Source organism: Panthera pardus, unplaced genomic scaffold (genome assembly GCF_024362965.1).
Source record: "Panthera pardus isolate Hobbes unplaced genomic scaffold, ASM2436296v1 HiC_scaffold_2, whole genome shotgun sequence".
Lineage (NCBI taxonomy): Eukaryota > Metazoa > Chordata > Mammalia > Carnivora > Felidae > Panthera > Panthera pardus.
In genome coordinates, this window is record NW_026526765.1 from 70,544,545 (window position 1) to 70,565,042 (window position 20,498).

Here is a 20,498-nt window from a genome sequence, read left to right on the forward strand (position 1 = left end):
TGTTGCAAGTAACATCCAAGTTTTTTTTCCAATGTTATTTTTTCCCTTTGTACTTTCCTTTATTCAACAAAAATGTTGTTTCTGGTTAGTCCTTTACTGACCTGTGGTCTCTTTATTCAAAGCAACCTTCGGGGGCACCTGGGTGGCTCAGTCGGTTGAGTGTCCGACTTCGGCTCAGGTCATGATCTCTCACTCTGTGAGTTCGGGCTCCGCGTTGGGCTCTGTGCTGACAGCTGAGAGCCTGGAGCCTGCTTCGGATTCTGGGTCTATCTCTCTGCTCCTCCCCCACTCATGCTGTGTCTCTCTCTCTCTCTCTCTCTCTCTCTCTCTCTGTGTCAAAAATAAATAAACATTAAAAAATTTTTTAAAAACAACCTTTGAAATACTCTTTCTTTTAAGTCTTAAATTATCCAAAGATAATTTGGAAATGCCTTTGACTATATAATCTTAAAGCCAATGAATGCATCTCATGTCTTAATGTCTCCAGCAGAAACCTGGGTACATACACACAAATGTTGGTTAAATGAGTTAAGATAATTTGGGAGAGAGGTAGTTACTTTTTGAGGAGTTAAGATATGGGAGAGAGAGCATTTTAATGACAAGAACAGGAAAATTTTTATTTTAATTATCTATTTTTATGTAACAAATTATCCCACTGCTTAGCAGTTTAAAACCACAAACATTTATTATTTCATATTTTCTGTGGGATAATAATCCCTGTGAGACTGAGATGGGTCCCTTTGGTCAAGGGTCTCTTATGAGGCTGTAATCAAGGTGTTGGCTGGATCTGCTCAACTGGGGCTCCAGAATTCCTGTCCAAGCTTATTTGTGAAATGCTTGGCAGGCCTCAGGTCCGCATTGGCTGTTGGCTAGATGGTTAATTTCCTTGCCATGCCCTGTGGCTTCTCCATAGAGATAATAGCAACATGGCAGCCCACTTCTTCCAGAGCAACAGATCCTAGAACACCCAAAAATGGAAGCATTTTTTTAACTTCATCTTGGAAGTAACATCCTGTCACTTCTGCCATACTCTGTTCTTTATCAGTGAGTCATTAAATCCAGCTCACACTCAAGGAGAGGATTACACAAGTGTAAATATCAGGAGGTGAGCTCATTGGGGACCATTGTGCAGGTTGCCTACCACAAACAATATGCAAAGATCTATTAAGTATGCGTTGGCACATCAGCTTAGTGTTTTTACTTTTTTACTCATACCCATCTTTCCTAGTACTGGTTTTATCTACACTTCACCTGCTTATTAAATTTCCTTTCAGCTGGATAACTAAGACTCATGTAGCTCCACCTAGATTTAGTCAATTATCTGTGGATTAGAACAATCATCTCACTTTTACAAAAGAGAAAACTAATGTTCAAGGAAGGTACAAACCAAATTCAGACATATTTATTTTTGTAAACTTTATTTTGAGAGAGAGCATGCAGGGAGTGGGGGTGTGGGCAGGCCGATGGGGGGCAGGGGAGCGTAGAGTGAGTGAGTGAGAGAGAGAGAGAGGAAGAAAGAGAGGGGAAGTGAGAGAGGATCCCAGGCAGGCTCTGCACTGGTTAGCACAGAGCCTGATACCGGGCTTGAACTCACAAACTGGAACTGTGAGATCATGACCTGAACTGAAATAAAGAATCAGATGCTTAACAGACTGAAACACCCAGGCACCCCCAAAGTCAGATGTATTTTAAACAAGGTGCTTTTTGGTTCCACTGACCATGTTCCACATATCTTCTACTTGTTAAGGGACAAATTAGCCCTTTAAAACCACATAAGTCCTTTAACCTTAAACAAATGATATACTTTCCCAGAATCTTTATTTCTCATTTTATAAAATGGGGAAGGTGAGCATAAAAAACATCCACAAGAGAGGGACTTCCAGCTATGGCTGCATGAAGAGTTTGGTGACTGCTCTCCACAAAAATAAAGTAAAACTAGGTAAAATTGTCTGAAACTATTTGGGCTATGGAAATTTGGCAGGCAAAAATTCAGAAGCACTTATTTTTAGGAAAACAGCTAGAGCTTTTAAGAACGGTTGATATCTACAGCATTCTTGCATGAAGACCCCTACTGTGTGCCCCACCTCTCCCCAGTTCCTGTGGCAAGAATGAAAGTTTGGGAAACCAGCGGCCCTGCTGGTTTGTGGCAGCAAGTGAAAACATGTATTTGTCAACTTAAAGTGATGAACTTGATGGGAAACAGGGAAAACTCACATTATTTGCAAGTGTGAGATTGTGGTGCTAATTGGGATGCGTGGGGGACCAGCCAGGTTTTTAACAGGCAGACCTTGGAATTGAGAATACCATAAAGGGATAAGTTCTCCATGTATCCCTGGTGAAACAATGCATATGTGCTGGGGACACCTGAAAGTGTCTAGCAGAAAGCAGGGGCCAAGGCAAACTTGAGAACTGGCCAAGGCTTGAATGTGCTCTTCCCATCCCACACACAGATTGAAGAGCAGGTTTGAAATGTGTGAGCATACCTTTGCCCAGATAACTAGCTGAAAACTAAGCTATGCAGATAAAGGGTAACCTCCTTAGGAAGCCATAGTGAAAAAAAAATAGGTAAGTATTAAAACCTGAGCAGAGATGTTGACACTGCAGGAGACATAGATCCCACTCTTTAAGGCCAGGGAAATTAAAAAATTCTGGGGGTGACTGGCAGGCTCAGTCATTAGAACATATGACTTGATTTCAGGGTTGTGATTTCAAGTCCCTTTTTGGGTGTAGAGATTACTTTAAACATAAAATCTTTCAAAAAATTCTGAAAAATTCCAGAGTTGGTATATTTTTGATAATAAGTTATCTAAAATGTCTTGTTTTTAACAAAAAGCCAGGAGACATGTCAAGAGTCAGAAAAACGTGACCTATACTGAGAGAAAAGAGTGCAGTTAATAGAAAATACCTGAGTGGACTCAAATATTAGACTTAAAAGATAAAAACTTCAAAATGCTATTATAAACATGTTAAAAGAATAGAAGGAAACGTTTTCAAGTGATAGCAGAATATGATGATACTGACCCGACAAATGGTGACTCTCAATAGAAGGAAATGGAATCTATAAAAAAGTATTTTATTTTTTTAGTATTATAAATGGAAATGTTTTCATTTTTGAGTTATTGTTAATATGCGGAAATACTTATTAGCTCTAAATTATTTGTGTGTTCTTTAGGATTTTTGTAATATATAAGATCATGATATCTGTGACTAGAGAACACCTTAGTTCTTCCTTTCCTGGATGCCTTTCATTTCTTTTTCGTGCATAGTTGCCCAGGCCAGAATCTCTAGTACAATGGAGACAGCAGACAGCCTTGTCTTGTTCTTTATCTCAGGAAAAGCCTTTCATCTTTCATCATTAAGTATAATGTTAGCTGTAGGTTTTTAATAGATGTGCCATCTATCAAGTTAAGGAAGATTCTTTTTATTTATAGTTTTATGAGTATTTTTATCAAGAAAGGGTATTGGATTTTGTCAAGTGCTTTTGTGTATCTGTTGTCTGTTGAGATGGTCATTAAAAAAACCCCTTCAACATCTAAAACGGTGAGAGGAAAATTGCACTGTATCTAAATGGAACAATATTTTCAAAGGATCCATAGCTTCAAAAATAATGGATTTTAGAGGATATTGGACCAACATCTTTACAGTGATGAGTGGGAAAAAAAAAACACACAAAAAGCCCCTAAACTATCAACCCAGAATTCTATATACGATCAACAATTGTTTCAGGAAAAAAGAAACAATGATATTATGTCATGAATAAAACCTGAGAAAATGTTCATCAACTCGTTTGAGCTGCAGGAAATTCTAAAAGATGTATTTTAGTTTGAAAAGCAATGAAACAAATGGAAACTTGTATATTCAAAAAGGAATGCAAACCATCAAAAATGCTATTGTGTCTGCCTTCTTGATCTAGGGGAGGAGGGTAGAATTCATAGGTAATAAAAATAAAAATTTATACAGAAAACCCCCCTTCATTTCAGTAATATGGTTCATTAAATGTATTTATTTTTTACATTTTGGATCACTTTTGCATTTCTGTGATAAATCCTACTTGGCCATGGTATATAATACTTTTAATATGTACTGGTATAAGTTTGCTGATATTTTGTTGAAGATTTTTGCATCTGTTTTCATAAAAGACATTGGTCTGTAGTTTTCTCGGGATGTCTTTGTTTGGCTTTGGTATCTGACTCCATAGAATGAGTTAGGAAATGTTCCCTCATCCTCCAATTTGGAAGAATTTAAGGATTAGTATTTGTTCTTCAGATGTATCACTAATTATGCCCTCTGTTCCTTGGCATTTCTTTGTTGGAAGTTTTTTGATTACTGATTTAGTATTTTTACTTTTTATTCAGATTTTCTCTTCTTGAGTCAGTTTTATTATTTTTTTTTAAGTTTGTATGCTTCTAGGAATTTGTCCATTTCATCTAGGTTGTTTAGTTGCCATAGTATTCTATAATTCTGTTTCTGTAAGGTTGGCAATGATGTCTATTTTTTTTTAATGGTTATTTTTGAGAGAGAGCGAGAGAGTGTGCATGCATTAGTAGGGGAGGGGCAAAGAGAGAGAGGGACAGAGAATCTGAAGTGGGTTCCATGCTGATATCAGACAGTCTAATGCAGGGCTCGAACTCAAGAACCTCGAGATCATGACTTGAGCCCAAGCCAGATGCTTAACTGACTGAGCCACCCAGGTACCCCGATATCTCTATTTTCATTCATATTTTAGTAATTTGAGTGTTCTCTCTTTTTAATCTGCTGAAGGCTTGTTAATTTTGTTGATCTTTCCAAAGAATGGACTTATGTTTTCTTTGTTTCTATTGTTTTTCTAGTCTATATTTCATTTACATTTGCTCTGATTTTTATTTTCTTCCTTCTCCTTGGCCTATATTTAGTTTTCTTCTCCTTTTGTAGTTCTGTAAGGTGGAAGGTTAGGTAGGTTATTCGTTTGAGATCTTTATTCTTTTTAATACAGTTATTTACAGTTATATTCCATAAATTGTGGGATGTTGGGAGCACCTGGCTGGCTCAGTCAGTAGAGCATGAACCTCTTCATCTCAGGGTTGTAAGTTCCAGTCCTATGTTGGGTGGGAGAGATTACTTAAAAGTAAAATCTTTAGGGGTGCCTGAGTAGCTCATTAGGGTAAGTGTCCAACTCTTGATTCCGGCTGACGTTGTGATCTTGTAGTTCGTGAGATCGAGTCCCATGTCGAGTGTGGAGCCTGCTTGGATTCTCTCTCTTTCTCTTTCTCTGCCTTTCCCCTATATGCTCTCTGTGTCTCTCAAAATAAGTAAACATTAAAAAAATCTAAGAAAAAATAAATTTTGGGATACTGTGTTTTTGTTTTCATTGATCTTAAAGTACTTTTTGCTTTTCCGTGTGATTTTTTTTGGATTGTTTTCAAATGTGCTGTTTAATTTCCACATATTTCTATATTTCCTTTTGTTACTAATTTCTAATGTCATTCCATTGTGGTCAGAAAAGATATTTTGTGTGATTTCAGTCTTTTAAAATTTATTGAGATTTGATTTGTGGCTAACATATGGCTTATCTATGTGCACTTGAGAAGAAAGTGTAGTCTGCTGTTGTTGGGTGGAGTGCTGTATAAATATCTGTTAGGCCTAGTTGGTTTAAGCGTTAACATTTTCAGTTTCCTCATTTATCTTGTGTCTGGTTGTTTTATCTGTTATTAAAATGGGGGTTTGGTGTTTCTCTTGTAGAACTATTTATTTTTCCCTTCAACTCTTCAATCAGTTTTTGGTTGATCTAGTTTGGACTTCTGTTACATGTTCATATTTAATTGTTATATCGTTTTAGTGGATTAACCTTTTATCATTCTGTAAATTTTTTTGGTCTCGTAACAATTTTTGTCTTAAAGTCTATTTTGTCTGACATTAATGGGGACACTGCAGTTCTCTTTTGGTTACTATTTGAATAGAATACGTTTTTCCATCTTTTTAATCCATTTATGTCCTGGGGTGTAAAGTCAGTCTCTTATAGACAGTATGTAATTTTATCATCTTTATTGTTATTATTATTCTTTAATATTTTAATATTTATTTTTGAGATAGAAACACAGGGAAACAGGGGAGGGGCAGAGAGAATAAGACACAGAATCTGAAGCAGGTCCAGGCTTTGAGCTGTTAGCACAGAGCCCAACTTGGGGCCAACATGGGACTCAAACCCATGAATGGTGAGATCATGACCTGAGTTGAAGTCGGATGTTCAACCAACTTAGCCACCTGGGCACCCCTTGATCATCTTTATGTTCCATTCTTTCATTCTCTGTTTCTGAATTGGAGAGTTTAATGTATTTATATTTGATGTAATTACTGATAAGGAAATATTTCTGCATTTTTCTTGTTTTCTGTCTTATACTTTTTGTTCATCAATTCCTCCATTGCCCTTTTTATGAAATATTTTAAGTGTACTATTTTGATTCCCTTCTCTTTTCTTCTATGTATGTATATTTAGTTAGTTCCTTAATATTTGCTCTGGTGGATATAAGCATCATAATTTATAACAACCTAGTTTGAATTAATACTGTTTTGTTGGTCTTGAGCCTGTCTATGGTAGTACATTATGTCAGAAATGCCTGCAGTGTTCACTCAGGCACACATTACTCAAGGCATACTCCACAGACATTTCACCAACCAGGGCCACCGTTTATTGCTGGGCCAGCTCTGTGGGTTCTTATTATGATATATATAACATGCCAAGGGCCATCTAGCCAGGTTGAGAGCAGAGAGAAAGAGAAAGCAGACTTGGGGCTCAGCCTTTATTAGGGTCCAGTTATGGAGTGTCTAGGGTTTTTCTCATTCACTCTATTGGCTAATTTAAAGCAGAAAGGCAGGAATTAGGGCCTGAGGAAGGAGAAAATAGGGTCACTCATGTAGTCAGTTATTTAGGTTACCTGGAGTTTTCTGACAGAACTTCACAGATGGGGCAGCCTCATTGCTTATGTGGTGGTTTTTCTAGTAGCTGTGTCATACAGCTGGCAATATGTTTATTCAAGATAAATGTTTTTTGAAATGGATATCATGGCGATCAAAAGCTTAATGTTAGACCCACTACAATAAAAAAATCTTACTGTCACCAAACTATGGAAAGAGCCCAAATGTTCACTGACTGATGAATGGATAAAGAAGATGTGGTATATATACACAATGGATTATTACTCAGCCATCAAAAAGAATGAAATCTTGCCATTTGCAACAATGTATGGAGCTGGAGTATATTATGCTAAGTGAAATAAGTCAAAGGAAGACAAATATCATAGGATTTCACTCATGTGGAATTTAACAAACAAACATGAACTTACGAGAAGGGGGAGAAGAGAGAGAGAAACAATAAAAGACTGTTAACTATAGAGAACAAACTGAGGGTTGATGGAACTTGGTGGGGGATGGACTAAATGGGTGATGGGCGTTAAGGAGGGCTCTTGTATTGAGCACTGGGTATCATATGTAAGTGATGAATCATTAAATTCTATTTCTGAAACCATATTACACTGTATGTTAACTGACTAGAATTTAAATATAAATTTGAAAAAAAACCCTTATTGTTAGACACTTAACCTACAAATATAAATACCATGGTTTCAATGATATATAAAAACTTTGTTTCTATATTTATGTACTTCCTGTCATATATTTTTATGTGTTTTGTGCCCAGCAACATAGATTTATAATTATTATTTTACATATTTTTTATTTTTTTATTTTTGAGAGAGAGAGAGTATGACTAAGTGCGGGGCAGAGAGAGAGGGAGAGAGAGAGAGAGAGAGAGAGAGAGAGAGAGAGACTACCCATGAGGGGCAGAGAGAGAGAGAATCCCGAAGTGAGGCTCGAGCTCATGAACCAGGAGATCGTGACCTGAGCCAAAGTGGAATGCTTACCCAACTGAGCCACCCAGATGCCCTTGTAGTTTTCTTCTCAATCATGTACAAAATAAAAGGGGTACAAGTCCAAAATACATTAGTTATAAATTTTATATTTACCTACACAAACACCTATCTTTCCTGGTTTTTTTTTTTTTTTTAACGTTTATTCATTTTTGAGACAGAGAGAGACAGAGCATGAATGGGGGGAGGTCAGAGAGAGAGGGAGACACAGAATCTGAAACAGGCTCCAGGCTCTGAGCTGTCAGCACAGAGCCCGACGCGGGGCTCGAACTCACGGACCATGAGATCATGACCTGAGCCGAAGTCAGACGCCCAACTGACTGAGCTACCCAGGCGCCCCACTGTTGTTTTTTATTTCTGCATGTGATTTCAAGCTGCTGGCTTATGCTCTTTCATTTAAGTCTGAAGAGCTCCCTCTAGCATTTCTTACACTCAGGTTTACTAGTGACATACTCCCTCAGTTTTTATTTATCTGGAAATATTTTTTTTAATATATTTTTTTAAACGTTTATTTTTGAGAGAGAGAGACAAGAGAATGAGCAGGGAAGGGGCAGAGACAGAGGGAGACACAAAACCTGAAGCAGGCTCCAGGCTCTGAGCTGTCAGCACAGAGCCTGATGCGGGGCTCGAACCCATGAACTATCAGATCATGACCTGAGCCAAAGTCAGTTGGTGAGCCACCCAGGTGCTCATCTGGGAATATTTTAATTTCTCCATTATTTTTGAAGAATAGTTTTGCCAGATATACAGAGTTCTTAACAGTTTTCCTTTCAGCACTTTAAATATGTCATCCCATTGCCTTGTGGCAAAAAAGGTAGTGAGGATTCCTTGCACACTCTTTGGTCCACAGAGTTCTCTTTGCTGGTTCTACTGGCCAGAAAAATGGTTTTACTTTCAGAGTTTTAGGTGTCTACACAGCTGCCACATTGCAGCTCTGTGACTTAGGCTGTATTGGGACATGGCCAACAGAGAGAGAAAAGAAAAGGGAAAAGAAAGAAAACCCAAAATGAAGGTTCTCACATTTTCTGTCTCACATTCTGTCCAGAAAGATGGTTTTATCTCTGTAGTTTAGTTGTGTCTTATGTACAGTTCTGCACAGGGGCCATCCTATTCCATGATGGGAGAAAAAAAAAAAAAAACTCAGGAAACTCATTCCTATTACTGACTATTCTTTAAGTTTTGGCTCACTTCCCCAATCCATCTGTTACTAACATTTATTTATTTGTTTGATGTTTATTTTGAGAGCATGAGTTTGAGTTTAATGTTTATTGAGAGAGCATGGGGGAGGGGCAGAGAGAGGGGGAGAGAATTCCAAGCAGTCTCTGTGATAATCAGCGCAGAGTTGGATTCAGGGCCCAGTCTCCCTAACTGTGATATCATGACCCAGCTGAAATCAAAGGTCAGATGCTTAACCATTTGAGCCATCCAGGCACCCAACCTTTTATTTATTTTTAATGTTTAAAAACTTTTTAAAAAGATTTTATTTTTAAGTAATCTCTATGCCTCCTGTGGGGTTCAAACTCACAACCCCAAGATCAAGAGTTGTGAGCTCTACTGACTGAGCCAGCCAGGTGCCCCTATTTACTAACCTTTTGGAGTCCTGAGTTAATTGCTTTTAGTATGTTGTCCATAGGTTTTAGTTGTCATGAGTGGGAGTGAGAGATTGTAGTGGGCTTAATGTCATCTTTGCTGGTGATTCTTACACATATTTTTTATTTCTCAGTAGACCCTTGGAAAAAGAATGGTAGCTGTGAAGAGAAGGTAGTTATTTTCCCCAGGCTTAAGATTTAAATATAGTAGAGATTCTAGCTGAGATGTCTACAACTTTTGCCTGCCCAGAGGCTTACCACTTTAGGTCATAGTAATGATAGGAATCATTTATATACTATTTACTCTGCTCCAGATACTGTTTCCAAAACTTTGAACTCCTTTAGTCCTCACAATAACTCTATCAGGTCAATACTATATTATCCCCATTTTATTTTATTTATCATTGTTATTATTTTTAATGTTTATTTTTGAGAGAGAATGAGAGCAGGGGAGGGGCAGAAGAGAGGGGGACAGAGGATCTGAAGTGGTCTCCATGCTGACAGCAGAGAGCCCAATGTGGGGCTCAGAATCATGAATGGTGAGATCATGACCTGAGATGAGGTCAGCCACCCAGGCAATCCCTATTATCCCCATTTTAAAGATAAATTGAGGTACAGAGAGAGTAAGTAATTTGTCCAAGGTTGCATAGATAATAAATGGTGGAGCCATGATTTAAACCCAGCATAAGACAATTTAGTGTTAGAGCACATGTTCTGGTTAAAATTTTTACTTAGTGTTATGGAAATTATCATATACAAACCAAAGTAGAAAATACTATAATTAACCTGCCCTCCACCATGTATCTTCAACCAGTTTTATTAGTTTTCAGTATTCTGCCTTTCTTGTTTTCTTTTTCACCAACTTTTTTTTGTTTTTGATAAGGTATCTGAAAGCAAATTCTAGATATCATTTTATTTATAAACACTAAAGTATATATCTAAAATGCATAATACTTTTATAAAACGTAACCACAGTATGAATATAACTACAATATAATCAAAGCTTAGAAAGTGAATAATAATTTTCTGATTTCTAATATCTTGTGTTCAGTTTTATCTGATTGTCTCAGAAGAACCTTCTTATAGTTGGTTCAGTTCAGGATCCCAATATGGTCCACACATTGTATTTATTGATACATACCTTAATTGTAAAAATTTTAATACTGGCAAACACACATTTTCTCTCTCTAGAAAGAAATCCCCCTGCTCTCACACCCACTCTTTTTACATAGAAGGTAATGTTAACACACATTCTTAACTCTCATACCCTCTTTAGGGCTGTCCCTAATGATGACTTTTCTAACAATGGCCACTTGTATTCAAGATGGTTTTCTGTTTTAAAAGTTAATTTTTTCTAATTAACAAAAACCTGTTCCTGTGCTTTTGAAGTATTTAGCACATATTATATGGTTCCTTTTTTATTTACAGATATTTTCCAATTTATCCCTGGATGAGCGTTGCCTTTCTGCCTCGTTGGTTTGCAAGTACTGGCGTGACCTTTGTTTAGATTTCCAGTTTTGGAAGCAGCTGGATCTTAGTAGTCGTCAGCAGGTATGGAATCTAATTCTAAGAAACACCTTGGCCTACCCAACAAATATCTTTATTTCTCTTCAGAAATCATTTCTTTCATGTTGGAGTTTTTCAAGATAGTTCGAATGACTGTAACTTATAATTCCATGCTTCAGTAATTTTTTTGTGTGAATTTATGTTATAGCTAGGTTCTTGTGGTGAAGAAGATATTTAATGTGGATTGGTAATTTTGGGTTGCTTTTTAATCCTTTTGTCTAAGTCCTCTTTGTCTTCTCCCTTTTTTCATTACGTTTAAAGAAAGTTATTAAGCTTTCCCCCCCTTTTTGTAGGAATTATATCATGAATTTTAGTTTAGTAGTAGAACATGATGGCATATGTATATATAGTACTGCTGATATGCCATGTACTGTTCTCTGGGCTTTACACATACTAAAGCATTTGAACCTTCCAACAACGTTTTGAGTTGATACTATTATTATCCCTTTTAATGTGTTATTATTATACTATTAATTATAGTATCTTTACACTGTTGTTATAGGTGAATAGTATAAGTATTTTTTAAAAATTTTTTTGTTGAAGAATTTTAGTTTATTTTGAGTGAGAGAGTGAGAGTGTGTGTGTGTGTGTGTGAGTGAGAGATCGGGGGAGGGGCAGAGAGCGAGGAAGAGAGAGAATCCCAAGCAGGCTCTGCACTGTCAGTGCAGAGCTCAATGTGGGGCTCAATCCTATGAACCGTGAGATCATGACCTGAGCTGAAACAGAGTCAGACACTTAACTGACTGAGCCACCCAGGTGCCCCAATAGTTTAAGCATTCTCACACTACTGTTATAGATGAATAAATAGAAGCAAAATGGGCTAAGATATCTTGTTTTTATTTTCCTTTTGATTAATTTTCTAATCTTCCCTATTGCCTGGCTGCCCAATGTGTTCATATGGTGGCATAAGTTAGGAAAAAAGGTAGAGTTAATAGTGCTTATTACATACAATTTGTTGGACTTGTTGTTTTTTTCTTTTGGACTTGGACTTGGTTGTTAGAACTTCTTTTGGACTTGATTGTTAGAACTTGGCATTGAAATGCATAAAAATATTCAATAAGAGTAGGATTTTATTGGAGTACTGAACCTGTTCTAAATCCATGATACTGTTAGGTACTGGTGTGCTGCCACATGTTTAACAACTCCTTTCAAAAACAAACAAATAGAAAGCTGTAATTTGTAATATTTGCTAGTTTTTGTGGTGCAAATGCTCCCACCATGGCCTATTTGAGGCTACGGATGTGGTATCACTGAATGCGGTGATGTCCCTGATTTGGAAAGAGGTACACATTGCAGGCTCTTGTGAGTTGGTACAAGCCAACTGCATGCAGCATACCACTAGTAGTTTACGTGGGGGGTGTGTGTGTGTATCACTCGTTCACTTTAAACAAAATAAGCAAATCCTGGACATTTATGTGTAAGTTTTCTTTTTGTTTTTCTGCCTCATTGGTTAGAAGCTGAAATAATTACGGAATTAGTCATTTCCCTGCCTGGGTCCATGAAATTTGTGTCCAGGGAGAATAGTGAGTATTTAGTTATTGTGGCTGGTAGAGTGGAAAGAAGTAATGTGAAATAATCCATTGGCTCTTTAGTACTCTTGGATATCTGAGCTGTTTGTTACAAACTCAGGCTAAGAATAGCTTTACCCTTCTATTGGTGGTTATGTCTGGAGATGAAAAAAGAAGAAAAGATAAAAGGAGAGCTATGTCCAGGTTTTAACTTTGAAGGTAACTGTCTATATTTATGCTTTTTCCAGGGAGCATAAAGGTAGTTTCAGCCTTGTCTCTTACTTTTAGTGCTCCTCAGCACTACAGTTCTTTACTTCTGTTCTAAATTTCATCATGTGCGGGGCGCCTGGGTGGCTCAGTCGGTTAAACGTCCGACTTCAGCTCAGGTCACGATCTCGCAGTCCGTGAGTTCGAGCCCCGCGTCGGGCTCTGGGCTGACCGCTCAGAGCCTGGAGCCTGCTTCCGATTCTGTGTCTCCCTCTCTCTCTGCCCCTCCCCCATTCATGCTCTGTCTCTCTTTGTCTCAAAAATAAATAAACGTTAAAAAAATTAAAAAAAAATAAATAAATTTCATCATGTGCATCTTCTTTGACCATTATTTGTACTCAGGGGACTTGAATAATATTAACCCTCTTTTTCTTTTTTATTTGTTTACTTATTTTTTATTGAAGTATACTTTTACAGGTGTACAACATAGTGATTTGACAACTCTATACGTAATGATGTGCTCATCCCAAGTGTAGCTGCCATCTCTCACTGTACAAGGCTATTACCACACCATTCACTATACACCCTATGCTGTACCTTTCATCCCTGTGACTTATTCCATGATTGGGTATAGAATATGTACAGGTTGATTTTTTAAAAATTATGTTTAAAATTCAGACGGCCATGTGAGTTTTTTACCACATGAATTCTAAGGTTACTCATACTTAGCTTTGAGGTATGTTTTTTATATAAATTAAAACAAATTTTGTTTAACATTTTTTAATTTATTTTTTTGAGAGACAGAGACAGAGTGCGAGCAGGGGAGGGGCAGAGAGAGAGGGAGACACAGAATCTGAAGCAGGTTCCAGTCTGAGCTGTCAACACAGAGCCTGATGTGGGGCCCAAACCCATGAACCCTGAGATTATGATCTGAGCTGAGTTGGACACTTAAAGTACCTCTAGCTTTGAGGGTTTTTTTGATAAAAGGTATTTGATATGGACATTTGTATGTAATCTTGGATGTGTTCATAAACAAAATGATGTATTTTCTATATATATATATGAGGTAGTATTCTGATAGAAGTAGTAAAGGGACACCTGTTTGGCTTGGTGTCCTACTTCAGCTCACGTCATGATTCTGCATCTGTGAGTTCGAGCCCTGTGTTAGGCTCTGTGCTGATACTCACAGCCTGGAGCCTTCTTCAGATTCTATGTCTACCTGTCTCTCTGCCCCTCCCTCACTCATGCTATGTCTCTCGTTGTGTCTCAAAAATGAATAAACGTTAATTTTTTTTTTTTTTTAAAGGGGCACCTGGGTGTCTCAGTTGGTTAAGTGGTGACTTCAGCTCAGGTCATGATCTCGCCATTCCCAAGTTTGAGTCCCACATCAGTCCCTATGATAACAGCTCAGAGCCTGGAGCCTGTTTCAGAGTCTGTCTTCCTCTCTCTCTGCCCTTTCCCCACTTGTACTCTGTGTGTCTCTTTCTCTCTCTCTCTTTCAAAAATAAATGTATATTAAAAAAATAAAAAATAAAGTTTAAATTAAAAAGTAGTAAAACAATTAAAATTTATATTTTGTGGTAGGGATCATCTAATACTAGGTATAATAAGTTACAATTCATATAATGTGATGACTGATACACACTGTTTGCTGGGTTAAAAATAGAAAACAAAGCAATTAAAATCTCAGTATAATTTTGTGTATTCAAACTTTTTCAAAATTTAACTTTGAAAGTTAAAGTAACTTTCCTGATAAGGATAGATCTTAGGCTTTCAATGAAAATTAACACATATATTTTTGCTTGGTGTTTTTCCATACCACTTATGACACCAGATGTGTGGAGTTTTTTTCATTCTAAAAAAATCTCTGATAATAACTGGGTATCTAACAATTCAGTGCAATTCTGACACCAACTCCTGGGGTTAATGCAGACCTCACCGATTATGGGCTTTAGTCCTATAAGACTGTCCCCTCTTCATATACCCCTCATGAGTCCCAGGAGTCACCAGTAGTTCTCACTGACCAGCTGTGACTTCAAGAGTTCCCTCTAGTCTTTCCTCAGGTTTGATAATTTGCTAAAATGACTTACAGAACTCAGGAAAATACTTTTACTGGTTTATTGTAAAGGATACAGCTCAGGACTGGCCAAATGGAAAAGATGCCTAGGACAAAGTACGGGGGGTGGAGAAGATGTGGAGCTTCCATAGAGTCTGTGGGCCTGTCACCCTCCTGGCTCCTTAAGGTGTTCGCCAACCTAGAAGCTCTTCAATTTTCATTGTTGAAAAGTTTTTCTAACCTAGTCTCTAGCTCCTGTACCCTCCCAGGAAGTCAGGGGTTGAGGCTGACAGTTACCACTTTCTAATCACATGGTTTTTCTGGTGACCAGACCTCATCCTAAAGGTATCATCTAGGGGCCCCCGTTTAAGTCATTTCATTAGTATAAACTCAGGTGTGGTCAAAAGGGGCTTGTTATGAATAACAAAGGACACTCCTATCAATCAGGAAATTCCAAGAGTTGTGGAGGCTCTGTTCTAGGAATTAGAAACAAAGACTAAGTATGCATTTTATACTATACCACAGTTCTTGTTATGCTTTAATATTCAATAAGAAGGTTTTCTTTTGATTGTGGTTTTCATGCTGTAATCTAATTATTACTTATTGGGGGAAAACTTAATAAAAGAATGGGAAGTAAGTTTCTACTTTTAGCAAAAGTTTAAACTTATTCCTTTTTTTCCTCCTAGGTCACTGATGAATTATTGGAAAAAATTGCATCAAGAAGTCAGAATATAATTGAAATCAACATTTCTGATTGTCGCAGTATGTCTGATACAGGCGTATGTGTTCTAGCATTTAAGTGTCCTGGACTTCTTAGGTATACAGCCTACAGGTGTAAACAGCTTTCTGACACTTCTATTATTGCGGTTGCCTCTCATTGTCCTTTACTTCAGAAAGTTCATGTAGGCAACCAGGACAAACTTACTGATGAAGGACTCAAACAGGTAAATATTAGCATCTATAAAATGGTTTTACTCTGATTAACTCAAAATGTTTGCTTGAAGCTACACTTTAACACATTATTATATGTTAAAAATAATGCTCAGAGACTAAAATAAGCCATCTTGTTTTTTGTACCCATGAGTGGTTGGTTCAGTAAAATTGATAAATAACTTTGGTGTGTTTTGTAGTGAGTGCCTGAATTTCTGGGACAAGCCATTTTATTTATTTTTTTGTTAGTTAAATTTTATACCAAATTTGGCTTTAGGTTCCAATAGTATGCATTTTGGGTTAGTATGAGGTTTTAAAAATTGACTTTTAATTCCCCTTTTACATTACTAGATGATATGCTTATGTGCTTCAAAATACATATTTTAAAGCATAAATGAAAGTCCAAATTAAGGAGTGTAGAATGAAGTAAAAGCTGCTCATTACCCATATTTGGAACAATAATTGGATTAAAATACTATATTTTATCTTTGATGCACTTCCTTTGGAAATGCCATTTAAAATTTTTTTGTCTCAGAGTGGATTATTCATTCATGAGTATTGAATGGATTCTATGTGCCAGGCTCTAGATTTGTGAATATTGTGAATATTTAGTAATGTTCCCAGTTTTGTACTAGGTACTTACTGTATTTTAACATGTAACCCTTGAAGTAACTTTGTGAAATAGTTGGTATTAAACTCATTTTGTAAAGGGAGAAATTAAAGGTTAGAAAGATTAATTAACTTGCCTAATGTTTAGCAAGTGGTGGAACTGGGGTTTAAAGCTTAGATTCTCCAAAATCTCTTCCATCTTTTGACTTTCCCACTCCAAAAGACTTTGAATAAGGGGGCCTGCTCTGTGAGGGCAGAGGCCCTGCACGTTTCCCACTCCAGCTACGGTTTTCTTGACAAACATTTTTGAAAGAAAGAGTTAATTAATAATTTCATTCAAGAACTTGTTAGGATTAAAGTTTAAATTTAGAAGTGGGGTGTAGTCCTGACACTTCCCAGTAAAAGCAGAATATTGGCAAAGTCCTAGATTTAAATCTGATCTGAAATGAACTTAGAAGAAGATCGCTAAATTTAAACATTACATATGAATTAATTGAAAGCTCAGTATTAGAAGGAATTTGGGGAGATTCTGTCTTAAGCAGTACTGGGTGTGTCAATCTAATTTATGTATTAAAAATGCTAAAATGCAGACTGTTCTGTCTGCAAAGGCAAATTGTGCAATAACACCGTTATTTGTTTTAATATCTGTCCTGATCATTTCTGCTATATATACGATCACCCACTAGTGGAATGAAGTTCTTATATGTATTAGAACAAATTAATCTTTAACGGGAAATTATAAATTTTGTTGACATGGCATGATTTTTTTTGTGATAGAAATCTGTTGGCAAATTATACTTTATAATGAGACATTTATAGAGGTCTGTGTATTTATAAAGTTGACTAAATCTGTTGTATTTTTAAACATGATATAATATGAACAGTTGAGCAGACTGTTAAGGGTGTTTGTGGTAAGAATAAGATAACTATGATTGAAATAGAGGGAAAATAAAAAGTCCTTTAAGGAACAAGAGTTAATATGCCAATCAAGTACCATGAATTTATCTAACCTCTACAACTTCTCTAGAATGTAAGATATCTTGGAACCTATAAATTTATGATTAGATGTTTGCTTCAGATTTTCATGGCTCTTTTTTAAATACATATAATTTTAATTTTTAGAAAGAGAGAGAGTGCACAGGAGTGGGGGAAAAAGGCAGAAGGAGAGAGAATCTTAAGCAGTCTCCATTCTCAGCCCAGAGCCTGGCAAAGGATCTCACAAATGGATCTCACAACCATGAGAGACCATGACCTGAGCTGGAATCAGAAGCTTAACCAACTGAGCCACCCAGGTGCTCCATAGGCAAATATTTTAAATCAATTTTTGGAAACATGCTCAAAGAGCTAGTGGAAAGTATGGACAAACAACTAAAAGTTTTAGAAACTAAAAGAATTCTAGAAAATGATGTATCAACAAATTGAGATAGTAATAAAGATCTAGAAATTATCAAAAGGAACTAAATTGTAATTCTGGAGCTAAAAAGTACAATAACTGATATTAAAAAATTTTCTGGAGGGATGCAGCATCAGATAGGGGTAGGCAGGAAAGAATGAGTGAACCTGGAGATGAAACAAAGTGAATTATTGTGTCTGAGAAGAAAAAGAAAAAAAGAATGAGGAAAAGTGAATAGAGCCTGAAGGACCTGTGGGATATCACTAAGGAGAACAACATTTGCATTATGATTGTCCCAAAAGGAGAAGGGAGAGAGAAAGAGAAAGAATATTTGGAGAAATAATTACTAAAACGTACCAAATTTGATGTGAAAGACATGAATCTGTATATCCAAGAAACTCAATGAACTCCAGGCAGATTAATTTCAAAGAAGCCTACAATGAGACACATGATAGTATGATTGTCAAAAGCCACAGACAAATAGAGAATCTTGAAAGCAGCAACAAGAGTAGTGTCTCTTAGCATACAAGGGATCTTTAATAAGATTAACAATTGATTTTTCATGCAAAACCTTGGAACCAGAAAGCAGTGTGCTGATGTAAGTTCTGAGAGAGAAAATATCAAACAATTTGATATTTGACAAAACTATTCTTTAAGTATGAAGTCAACATTAAGATATTCTCAGGTAAACAAAAAGTGAGGGAAGGGGCACCTGGTTGGCTCAGTCAGTGGAGTATGTGACTCTTAATCTTGGGGCTGTAGATTTGGGCCCTGAATTGGGTATTAGATATTACTTAAAAAAAAAAAAATCAAAAAAAAAAAAAAAAAAAAAAAAAGGAATTCATCATTAGTAAATCTGCTTTACATGAAATGCTAAAAAGAGCATGATAGCTATATAGGTAAATATAAAAGATAGTTTTACTTCACTTTTGGTTTGTAACTCCTCATTTTTTCCTATGTGATTGAAGAAAAGCAAATGTATAGAATGAAGATTATAAATCTATGTTAATGGGCATGTAATGTGTAAAAGTGTAATCTATGATAATACTGTAAGTAGAAGGAGTAGAGACATAGCACCATCATGTATACTGTTGACATTATGTTGATATTGTTCAAATTATGCTATTATAAGTTTATGATGTTAATTGTAGTCTCCATGGTAACCATTAAGAAAATAACTGAAATATGTGTAGGAAAGTAATGGGAAGAGAATCAAATGGTATACTGCATAAAATCTATTAAATACAAAAAATGTGGTAATGGAGGAATTGAGGAACAAAAAACATTTAAGACCTACAGTAAGCAAATAGTTTCTAAATGGCAGAAGTAAATCCTTCCTTGCCAGTAGTTACTTTATTTATTTATTTTTTTAATTTTTAAAGTTTATTTTATTTTGAGACAGAGAGAGCACGGGAGGGACAGAGAGCAGTGGGGAGAGAAAGAGTCCCACCACCAGCTCAGAACCTGATGGGCTTGAACACACAAACTGTGAGATCATGAACTAATCTGAAACCAAGAGTCAGACACTTCACCCACCGAGCCACCCAGGCACCCCTATCAGTAGTTACTTTAAGTCAAATAGATTAATTGGAGCACCTGGCAGGCTCAGTCGTAGGGCATGTGACTTTTTTTTTTTTTTTTAAGATGTTAAGTACTCTCTGCACCAAATGTGGGGCTTGAATTCATAACCTCATGATCAAGAGTCACATGCTCTTCCGACTGAGCCAGCCAGGTGCCCTAAGCAAGCAGTTCTTCCTTTTTTTTTTTTTTAACGTTCATTTTTTTTTTTTTTTTTTAAGTTTATTTATTCTGAGAGACACAGACACAGTGCAAGCAGGGGAGGGACAGAGAGAGGGAGCAAGAGAGAGAATCCCAAGTAGACTCCACACCACCAGCTCAAAGCCTAATGTGGGGCTTAAACTCATGAACTGTGAGATCACGACCTGAGCTGAAACCAAGAGTCAGACGCCTAACTGACTAAGCCACTCATGCAACCCAAATAAATGTTCATTTATTTTTGAGAGATAGAGAGTGCGAGCAGGGAAGGGACAGAGAGCAACAGAGGATCTGAAGCAGGCTGTGTGCTGAAAGCAGCAAGCCCAGTGTAGGGCTTGAACTCATGAACTGTGAGATCATGGCCTGAGCCGAAGTCAGCTGCTTAACCAACTGAGCCACCCTGGTGCCCCTAAGCATGCAACTCTTGATCTCATAGTCATGAGTTCAAGCCCCACATTGGGTGTGGAGTCTACTTAAAAAAAAGTTAGATTATACTGTAAAAGACAAAGATTGGCAGAATGGATAAGAAGATAACTGTACCTATCATGTCTATAAGAGACTCATTTTTTGATAGAGACAGAATGAAGTTGAAAGTAAAGGATGGAAAAAAGATACTCCATTCATTCCCACCAACAGTGTGAGAGGGTTATCCTTTCTCTGCATCTTTGCTCACATTTGTTGTTGCCTGTGTTGTTAATTTGAGCCATTCTGACAGGTGGGAGGCGGTATCTTATTCTGGTTTTTATTTGTATTTTCCTGATGATGAGTGATGCTGAGCATTTTTTCATGTGTCTGTTAGCCATTTGTATGTATTCTCTGGAAAGCTCATGGGGTGGGGGTTTCTCAGAAAGTTAAAACTAGAATTACTCTATGACCCAACAATTGCACTACTAGGTATTTATCCAAAGAATACAAAAATACTGGTTCAGAGGGGCATATGCACCCATGTTTATAGCAGCACTA

The 20,498-nt window shown here is 36.9% G+C and overlaps 1 protein-coding gene across 3 annotated transcripts in view; it reads left to right on the forward strand.

Annotated features, from left to right (window-relative positions):
- FBXL17 (F-box and leucine rich repeat protein 17) overlaps positions 1-20,498 on the forward strand; it is a 495,428-nt gene that overhangs the window by 9,422 nt on the left and 465,508 nt on the right. For all 3 annotated transcript variants that reach the window (XM_019450532.2, XM_019450533.2, XM_019450534.2), the window contains exons 2-3: positions 10,919-11,041; positions 15,514-15,771. In XM_019450532.2, the coding sequence (XP_019306077.2) occupies positions 10,919-11,041; positions 15,514-15,771 (381 nt within the window). The remainder of the gene's footprint in view (positions 1-10,918; positions 11,042-15,513; positions 15,772-20,498) is intronic.